Source organism: Fragaria vesca, linkage group LG1 (genome assembly GCF_000184155.1).
Source record: "Fragaria vesca subsp. vesca linkage group LG1, FraVesHawaii_1.0, whole genome shotgun sequence".
NCBI classification, from domain to species: Eukaryota; Viridiplantae; Streptophyta; class Magnoliopsida; order Rosales; family Rosaceae; genus Fragaria; species Fragaria vesca.
The window spans coordinates 15,417,294-15,428,623 of NC_020491.1; the positions used below are offsets into that span (position 1 = coordinate 15,417,294).

Below are 11,330 nucleotides of genomic sequence, written 5' to 3' on the forward strand. Positions count from 1 at the left end.
AGAACTAAAACTCAATGCGGAAATGTAAATGTCACACAACTCAACACCGAGTTAAATATTACATTTCCTTGTTTACATAAACTTTAAAATCAAGAAAATGAAACCACTCACATGAGTTTTAATAAAGTCTACCCCAAATATAAAAATATACAATGTACAGCAAAACCCAACAAAACCCTGCTACTAAGCCTCCGCCTCAACCCTGCTGATCCTCACCTGCAGGTCTAACCCCTACACCAAAAATTGGTGCACCAGGTTGTAAACAACAAACCCGGTAAGCTAAAAAGCCCGTATGAGTAATTCTCAAAATAACACCAAAACCTCCAATTACCAATTATATCACAAGAGCAATTTATATCAATAATTAAATCCACAAATCCAACACTTTTTCAATTAACATGTACCCATGAGTCCCAGGTAATAATAAATACCTCTCATGACCTACAACAACAAAATATGTACCCATAGGTCCCAGATACCATACGGTATCTCCCATGACCTACACTGACAGACAGACTAAAGCTCTATTCCTAACCGCAACAAATCACCCGGCCAAAGGCTTAAAACCCGGTTTGACTGTCTAATATCAAAACACAAAAAATGATAAATAGCATCTTAACTGCAACCAATCACTCGATTAAAGGCTTGGAACCCGGTTTGGCTATTTATCCAACAATTCACAATTATCTCAACATTATCATCAACAACACAAGATCACATCATAATTTATATCCTTCCACATAGATATATTTACATGAACAAATATAGATATTCACAAGGATAATCTATCAATAATCAATAAAATTATGATCACATGAACCTTAAAAATAGCATATAAGGAAAAGTTGTTTTATCTTACCTATGAGCAGTTGGCGATCAAGCTCATATATTTTTAAAAACAATTAAACGCATATTATTAAATCCAACATCATAATCACATGACCATAATAACATTTGGTTCAAAAGTGAACCTTGGTGAGATTTACTCACCTAAATATCCCGCTGCAATTTCCACAAGACGACAATAGCAAGCCAAAACACAACTTCACAAATCACCTAAAATAACACAATTAAAACCTTAGTAACTAAAATACTATAGGTTAACACAATACTCTTAAACTAACCCTTAGTCCAAAGGAGGACAACTTTCTAAAGTCGTCGACTTTAGCGACCCAAAATGGCTCCCTCTAATCCTCAAACCTCAACCAAGCTTAATAATAAACTTAAAGTCCTAACATACAAACCTTGCTCACAACCTAGAAATTCTACATCTCCACAAGCTCACCACAGCAAGAGCTAGCTAAAATACAACAAACTAAGCCACAACCACTGCCGGACGCGCTGCCACGAGCCACCAAAGGCAGCGGCGAGTGGGCCCCACGCGCCACTACAAACTTCCTATTTTGAGAAAACTCACAATAGCAAAGTTGAAGCTTGAAGCAAGGTGAACAACTTTAATACTTGAGGCTTCAACCAATTTTGGCCGGAACTGGCCGGAAATTACCGAAATCAAACTACAAAACCTGCAAATCCGGCACCCAAACTTGATTTCTAGGTCACCAAAAAGGCATAAACATCTCTAGAAGAGAGAGGAGAGCAAGACTCACCTAAACTTGGATGGAATCGACATCGAAATCGTCGGCTTTCCAGCAGAATAGCAGCAGCTCCGCCGCTTCGTGGCGGCTTCCAGGCGGTGAGACGGCGGGCGGGATTGCTCCAAAAATGGAGAGGACGGTTGTGGGAGTCGAACGGGACCGGTGGCTTCCGGTTTGGTGGCCGGATGAAAGAGAACTCAACCGGAGAATAGAGAGAGTTCGGGGGAGCTCGGGAGAGAGGAGAGTGAAGAGGGAAAACTGACTTTAGGGATTCCAATTAACACTCCCACACATTTTGCTACTTATACACTTTCCAAACATGGAAACTAACTTCCTCTGACCATAACTTTCTCATATGACATCCGTTTCACACGTGCCGCGTGTCTACGAACTTGTATCGCCAAACTCTACAACTTTCGTGAAGGAAGTTTTCGGAAATAACTTATGAAAAATAAAGTCAACTTTTGACCTCTTAAAAGTCAAGACACCTTAAATAAACTCTCGAAACTTCAACTTCACACAAACTAAAGAATTTCCATAAATAATCATTCATTAATTCCGAAAATAATACAAGGAAAATTGATATAAAAATCTAGGGTATTACAATCTACCCCCTTAAAGAAATTTCGCCCCGAAATTCAAAAATATTAACCCAAAAACAACTTAGGGTACTTAGCCCTCATGTCTGACTCTAACTCCCAAGATGCATCACCCTCATCATGGTGACTCCAACACACCTTAACCAAATCGACTTCCTTCCTTCGAAGCCTCTTGGTTGATCTATCCAAAATTCGAATCGGTTCAACAACAAAGGTTGCATTCGCATTCACCTTGATAGAACTATAGTTAATCACATGTGACGCATCCGGAATATACTTCCTTAACAAGGATACATGAAACGCATTGTGTACCCCAGACATGATAGGAGGTAAGGCAAGCCGATAAGCCAAATCTCCTACTTTCTCCAAAATCTCAAAAGGCCCCACATACCTAGGAGCCAACTTCCCCTTCTTGTCAAATCTCATCACCCCTTTTGTAGGTGAGACCTTCAAAAACACATGATCCCCAACATTAAACTCTACTTGCCTCCTCTTCAAGTCGGCAAAGCTTTTGCCTGCTTTGCGCCGTTCGGATCCTATCTCGGATAATAGAGACCTTCTCAGTCGTCTCTTGAACAATATCAAGACCCAACAGCTCACTATGACCCACCTCCGCCCAACAAATAGGTGATCTACATGGCCTCCCATAGAGTGCCTCATATGGTGCCATGCCGATACTAGAATGATAACTGTTGTTGTAGGCAAAATCAATCAATTGGAGGTGATCCTCCCAACTTCCCTTGAAGTCCATGACACAAGCCCTCAGCATATCTTCTAACACCTGATTCACCCGCTCAGTCTGCCCATCAGTCTGAGGGTGAAATGTTGTACTCATGTCTAAGGTAGTACCTATGGCTTTCTGAAAACCACCTCAAAACTTTGAAGTGAATCGGGGGTCTCGATTTGAAACAATCGAAGTAGGCACTCCATGAAGTCTCACTATCTCTTTCACATACAACTTGCACAAAGCATCTACCGTGTACGACATCGACACGGGAAGGAAATGTGCTAACTTCGTCAAACGGTCCACAATCACCCATATAACATCATGTCCAAGCTTGGACTTAGGCAGTCCAGTCACAAAGTCCATATAAATCTGCTCCTACTTCCAAGTAGGAATAGATAATGGCTGCAACATACCTCCAGGCCTCTAATGCTCCGCCTTCACCTGCTGACAAGTGAGGCACTTGGACACATACTCTGCTACATCTTTCTTCATCCCATTCCACCAAAACTGCCTTCGCAAATCTTTATACATCTTGGTGTTCCCTGGGTGCACCATATAACGAGATCGATGTGCCTCCCAAAGGATTTGAGATCATTACTATCGGGAACACACAATCTCAATCTATACCTCAATCCATCATCTGATCCAACCGACCACTCGGTAGGACAAACATCCAACAAGTCCACCACTAACTCCGCCACCTTAGCACGTAAGAACTTGTCATGTGCTTGGCCCTGGATGATCCTGGAAATCAAGGTGGGCTGCATAGAAGCGCTTCCAAGTAAGATCCCCTGCTCCCTGCCTGATGGCAGAATGCCAAACTCATATGCAGTCTCCAACATGAGTCACTCATGCACCATGATAAAGGCGACTATACCCCTAGGCTTCCTGCTCAATGCATCCGTCACCACATTGGCTTTCCCAAGGTGATACTCCAAAATGAAGTCATAGTCCTTAAGGAGCTCCATCCATCTCCTTTGCCTCATGTTCAAATCTTTCTGAGAGAATAAATACTTCAAACTCTTATGATCAGAAAAGAGTTCGAACTTCTCTCCATACAAGTAATGCCTCCAAATCTTTAAGGCAAATACTACCGCGGCTAGCTCTAGGTCATGAGTGGGGTAATTCTTCTCATGAACCTTCAACTGTCTAGAGCCATAAGCCACAACACCGCCAAACTGCATCAACACACAACCCAAACCCCGATGAGATGCATCGTTATAAACAACATAGCCAACACCACTAATAGGAATGATCAACACTGGGGCGGTAGTCAACCTAGTCTTCAACTCCTCAAATGCCTTCTCACACTCATCGGTCCACACAAACTTGACATTCTTCTTTGTCAACTTGGTCAAAGAAGAGGCAATACTAGAAAATCCCTCAATACATCTCCAGTAGTATCCTGCCAATCTAAGGAAACTACGAATCTCCGTAGGAGTAGTGGGACGACTCCAATTCAACACAGCCTCCACCTTAGAGGGATCCAACCGAAATCCCTCCTTTGATAGCACATGACCAAGGAACTTGACCTCTTCCTTCCAAAACTCACACTTCCCAAACTTAGTATATATACAACTTGGCCTCCCTAAGAACTTGTAGTATGATCCGTAGATGCATATCATGATCCTCCAAAGTCTTGGAGTAAATCAAAATATCATTCACAAATACTACCACAAACACATCCAAATAAGGACTAAACATGCAGTTCATCAAATCCATAAAAGCAGCAGGGGCATTGGTTAGACCAAATGGCATAACAACAAACTCATAATGCCCATATCTAGACCTGAAAGCGGTCTTCGGAATATCCTCCTCTTTCACCCTCAACTGGTGATAACCAGACCTCAGGTCAATCTTAGAGAACACCGTAGCACCTCTAAGCTAATTAATCAAACAAATCATCAATCCTAGGCAAGGGATACCTATTCTTGATGGTCACCTTGTTCAATCGGAGTGTATCATCATTCTTCCTCACAAACAACACTGGTGCACCCTAAGGCGAGGTGCTAGGTCTAATGAATCCCTGCTCGAGAAGACCCTCAATCTAAACCTTCAACTCCTAAAGTTCAGTTCTCCCCATTTGATAAAGAGTCTTTGATACCGGTGAAGTACCTGGTACCACATCTATAGCAAACTCCACTACCCTCTTAGGAGGTAACCCTAGAATCTCCTAGAACACATCGCTAAACTCAGAGACTACTGCAATATCTGCAATACCCACGGTACTACCGGTAGCCTCAATGTGTGCTAACACTCCTTCCCACATGGCAGTGTCCGACAACGATAGCGAAAGCTCGGCTGTCCAGGAAAGTGGAATGACACCACCATATCAAAACAGTCAATCAAAGCATGGTTTGGCCTTAGCCATTCCACTCCCAAAATCACATCATAGGAGCGGTCTGCAATCACAATGAGAGAAGCAAGGAACTCTATACCACTGATTACTATAGGACATGCTTCACACAAAGTGCCAAGCTCAATAGAAACACTGAGAGGCGAAGAAACACATAAAGATCTAGTAAGCGGTGTCGAAGTCAAGCCTAATGCCCACACCACTGAGCTAGATATGAAGGAATGGGTTACCCCCGTATCAAACAAAACCAAAGCAAACAGATCATAAACAAGAATGGTACCTTCCGCTCATGCACCACGCTGACCAATGGCATATATTCTGGCTAGTGCTGGAAGTAATGGTCTCTGTTGAACACCCTGCCCTCCAGCTTGAGGTCGGGTGCAATCCCTGACAAAATGGCCTGCCTGCCCACAAGTGAAGCATCCTTGCCTCTTGGGCTTCGGACATGCCGAAGAGAAGTGGCCCGGCTCACCATAGTTGAAACACTTCAAGGGTGCTGCCTGCCTAATAGGTGCAACTACTGCTCTAGCTGGGGCCAGCTGATGAGTCCGCCGCCTCTTCCCATAACCACCTCTGTGGTCCCCTGAACTGCTACTCCCTGTCAGGGCCTTGCCCTTCCCCTGAACATCTCTCTGCCTCTCTATCTCATGTATGGTCTCCTCCTGCTCAACTGCAAGGGCACTCTCAACCATTTTTGCTAGAGTAGCAAACCGGTGGGAAGTCACCAACTTCCAGAGCTCATGCCTCAAACCCCAAATGAACTTCTGTGCCAAATCTACTGCATCCATCTCTCTAGCAAAACGATACAGCTGAGAAAACCGGGCCTCATAATCCCTGACACTCATCATGCCCTGCACCAGAGCTATGAACTCAAGCTCCAACTGCTCCCTCACTGTATCAGGAAAATACTTCTCCCGAAATAGCTGAACAAACCCCTCCCAAGGCAAGGCGGTCACATCTTGAGATCTCTCTACCCCACTCCACCATGCCCGTGCCTCATCCTTGAGAAGAAACGTAGCAATACGCATCTTCTCAATCTCCGTACATGTGATCATGGTGAAGTATGTCTCAATGTCCTCTATCCAATGATCAGCTACGAGGTAGTCTGTACCTCCAAGAAAGGAAGGCACTCCTAACCTGATGATACCCTGAGCCAACCTAGCCAGACGTAGACCATCATCTACCACAACTGGCACATGCACCTCCAACACTACCTCCTCCTCAAAGAAGTCATCCACAGGTGGAGCCCTACCTCTGCCTCTGGCCCCACCTGCCCCTCTGGCCCTACCTCGGCCTCTAGCTCTCCCTCGCTGAGGATCCATCACCTAAGAAGCAAGCAAACCTTAGTTAATTCATGCATAAAACTTAAACCAAAGTATAAGTCAAATGCGACATTTATTAACCAAGGCACTAACTCAAAATGGAACACAAAGATTCAAAATCCCACTAACAGAGTACTCTCTACTCCGACATCCTATCGACCTAGAGGTGACACCTAACCCTTCACATACCCAATGACATATCAATACCGAAGAGCTTATGATGGTGATCCGCTGCAGTCGAGCCATCACTCCGAAGTATTGATTATCCCCAAATATGTAACCCTTGCTCTGATACCAAACTGTCACGCCTCAATTTTCGAAAGATAATTTTTCAAAAATTTGGGCATGCATGATATACCTTAAAATATTAAATCCCAAAACCTATTTTCAAAAAACTTCAAAAAACTAAAACTCAATACGGAAATGCAAATGTCACACTACTCAACACCGAGTTAAATATTACATTTCCTTGTTTACATAAACTTGAAAATCAAGAAAATGAAACCACTCACATGAGTTTGAATAAAGTCTACCCCAAATATAAAAATATACAATATACATCAAAACCTTGCCACTAAGCCTCCGCTTCAATCCTGCTGATCCTTACATGTAGGTCTAACCCCTACACCAAGAATTGGTGCACCGGGTTGTAAACAACAAACTCGGTAAGCTAAAAAGCCCGTATGAGTAATTCTCAAAATAACACCAAAACCTCTAATTACCAATTCTATCACAAGAGCAATTTATATTAATAAGTAAATCCATAAATCCATAAATCCAACGCTTTTTCAATTAACATGTACCCATGAGTCCTAGGTAATAATAAATACCCTTGATGATGTACAACAACAAAATGTGTACCCATGGGTCCCAGATACCATACAGTATCTCCCATGACCTACACTGACAGACGGACTAAAGCTCTATTCCTAACCGCAACCAATCACCCGGCCAAAGGCTTAGAACCCGGTTTGACTGTTTAATATCAAAACACAAAAAATGATAAATAGCATCTTAACCGCAACTAATCACCCGATTAAAAGCTTGGAACCCGGTTTGGCTATTTATCCAACAATTCACAATTATCACAACATCATCATCAACAACACAAGATCACATCATAAATTATATCTTTCCACATAGATATATTTACATGAACAAATATAGATATTCACAAGGATAATATATCAATAATCAATAGAATTATGATCACATGAACCTCAAAAATAGCATATAAGGAAAAGTTGTTTTATCTTACCTATGAGCCGTTGGCGATCAAGCTCATATATTTTTAAAAATAATTAAAAGCATATTATTAAATCCAACATCATCATCACATGACCATAATAACTGCAATTTCCACAAGACGACAATAGCAAGCCAAAACACAACTTCACAAATCACCTAAAATAACACAATTAAAACCTTAGTAACTAAAATATTATAGGTTAACACAATATCCTTAAACTAACCCTTAGTTCAAGGGAGGACAATTTTTTAAAGTCGTCGAACTTAGCGACCCAAAATGGCTGCCTCTAATCCTCAAACCTTAACTCAAACCTCAACTAAGCCTAATAACAAACTTAAAGTCCTAACATACAAACTTTGCTCACAACCTAGAAATTCTACATCTCCACAAACTCACCACAGCAAGAGCTAGCTAAAACATAGCAAACTAAGCCACAACCACTGCCGGACGTACTGCCACGCGCCACCACAGGCGGCGGCAAGTGGGCCCCACGTGCCACTACAAACTTCCTATTTTGAGAAAACTCACAACAGCAAAGTTGAAGCTTGAAGCAAGGTGAACAACTTTAATACCTGAGGCTTCAACCAATTTTGGCCGGAACCGGCCGGAAACTGTCCCGAAACAGCAACCCGAAATCTAACTACAAAACCTGCAAATCCGGCACCCATACTTGATTTCTAGGTCACCAAAGAGGCATAAACATCTCTAGAGAGAGGAGAGCAAGACTCACCTAAACTTGGCCGAAATCGGCGTCGAAATCGGCGGCTTTCCAACAGAATAGCAACAGCTCTGCTGCTTCGTGGGGGCTTCCAGACGACGGGCGGGACTACTCCAGAAATGGAGAGGACGGCTGTGGGAGTCGAACAGGACTGGTGGCGTCCGGTTTGGTGGCCGGATGAGAGAGAACTCGACAGGAGAATAGAGAGAGTTCGGGGGAGCTCGGGAGAGAGGATAGTGAAAAGGGAAAACTAACTTTAGGGTTTCCAATTAACACTCCCACATATTTTTCTACTTATACAGTTTTTAAACCCGGAAGCTAACTTCCTCTAACCATAACTTTCTCATACGACATCCGTTTCACACGTGCCGCGTGTCTACGAACTCGTATCGCCAAAATCTACAACTTTCGTGAAGGAAGTTTTCGAAAATAACTTACGAAAAATAAAGTCAACTTTTGGCCTCTTAAAAGTCAAGGCACTTTAAAATAAACTCCCGAAACTTCAACTTCGCATAAACTAAAGAATTTCTATAAATAATCCTTCATTAATTCCGAAAATAATACAAGGAAAATTGATATGGAAAAATCTAGGGTATTACATTGTGATGATAAATATCACCATTCTACATAGTCTTCTCCTCAAACCCACAGTTGATAACTTTCTACCAAAATAGCAAGAAGTCTACAAATTCAATGTTTGAAACTTTGAAGCTTTCCTAGTCTCACTAGTGGAAATATCGACTTAGCCGACGGAAACAATTCGTCGCCTAAGACCGCATATCCGTCGATTACAATCTTGCCCGACGAATTATCCGTCATCTAAGTCCCGTCGCCTAGGTGTCGTGAGGTAGAAACTTAGGCGACGGAAAATAAGTTAGTCGTCAACTAAGACCGATCCAACCCGACGGACACTTACCTGCCTTGTCGACAAACGGAATCGTCGATAAAACTCCTAGCCGACGGATACAAAATCCCTCTTAACCGACGGAACTATCGTCGGTATATATGTTTACCGACGAATATATGATCGTTCTTAAGCGACGGAAAATTCGTCGTTATAGCATTTGCCTGACGAATGTGTATCTGTTCTTAGTCGACGATTAATCTTTATATTTGTCGGACAAATTGTTTAGCTTAAGCGACGAATATCACTCTTTCCATCGCCTAGGTATTTTATCTTAGGAGACGAATGTTACTGTTCCGTGGCTTCGGTTGTTTATCTTGGGCGACGAAAATTAGTGTTTCCGTCGTCCAAGAAAAATATATTAGGCGACAAAGATTAGTGTTTCCGTCGTCCAAGAAAAATATCTTGGGCGACGAAGTTTAGTGTTTCCGTTGTGCAGGACAAATATCTTGGGCAATGAAGGTTTCTGTTTCCGTCGCCTAAGAGATTTTAATTTGGTTGAAAAAACACTGAATTTTGATATTTTATTTTTTGGGTTTCACTGTTTCTAAAAATTACAAATCAGTAACAATAATGAAACACATACATATACATATATACCGGAAGCACTGGATTTGGACCATTTTTCATATATTGATCACAGATGGACAAATAATATTATTCATATATACAAAATAATTAATGAATTAACTAGCTAGGTAGAAAATTGTTCATACAATGTAGCTAAACTATGAATCTTCTACAAAATCAATAATTCTAAGGACGTCCGTTGTCCAATTCTATATTGTCGCCTAGATCATCATTGTTTTGTGGGGAAACATGTGGAGGAGAAGCATCTGGAGGTGGAGGAGAAAACTGTGGAGGAGGAGGAGGTGGCATACCTAGGTGCTCATATAAGGCTGCAACTTGGGACTGCACAACACTATACATAGACTCAGCACGCAGGACACGCTGCTGGACCTCTTGGAATTGCTGTTGGGCACGCCGCTGGACCTATGTTAACTGCTGCTGGGCACGATCCTCTGATTCCTTTAGTCTCTGCTCATAGCGCTGCTACACCTCTTGGAGTTGCTGCTCAACAACTCTAGGAGGACGACTACGTGAAGTGGAACCAATTGAAAAATGGCTCAAGTCGCGCTCGCCTCCTCGTCCCATCCCTCTTATCTCCTTTCCTTTGCGAGTTTTGAGCACCGTACCCAACACCTCAATTTGTTAGGACTGAACACTTTCCATAATCTGCTCCTCCGTCGCGTCAGGGTGTTGTTCCTTAAATGTATCCTTTCGTTTATTGACCTCATCAACCATGTCATTCTGCATGCATTTAAAATACATCAATAAAGTTTCCATAATAAAGTTTACTGGTTGCATAATAAACAGAGAAGCTACTGGGGTCAGTAGAAGTTTACTGCCCCCAAGTAAACTTCTACTAGGGGTCAGTAAACATGCAATTCATTATCTCCATTTCAGTTTCATAGCCACAACACACAACAAATACCCTAATAAACAACTTTATTGCTCCCTAAAAAACCCAGAAAAAGTTTACTGCCCCCCAGTAAACTTCTACTCGGGATCAGTAAACTTACAATTCATTATCTCCCTTTCAGTTTCATGGCCACAACACACAACAAATACCCTAATAAACAACTTTATTGCCCTCTAGTAAACCCAGTAGAAGTTTACTGCCCCTAGTAAACTTGCAGTAAACTTCTACTGGTAAACTTCTACTGGGGGTCAGTAAACTTGTAATTCATTATCTCCCTTTCAGTTTCATGGCCACAACACACAACAAATACCCTAATAAACAATTTTATTGCTCCCTAGTAAACCCAGTAGAAGTTTACTGCCCCCCAGTAAACTTCT

The 11,330-nt window shown here is 42.1% G+C and overlaps 1 protein-coding gene across 1 annotated transcript; it reads right to left on the minus strand.

Annotated features, from left to right (window-relative positions):
* Positions 1–5,564: 5,564 nt before the first annotated feature.
* Positions 5,565–6,599, minus strand: LOC101308717. Its single transcript, XM_004289345.1, has one exon. The coding sequence runs from the start codon at positions 6,597–6,599 to the stop codon at positions 5,565–5,567; it is 1,035 nt and encodes a 344-aa protein (XP_004289393.1).
* Positions 6,600–11,330: the final 4,731 nt, after the last annotated feature.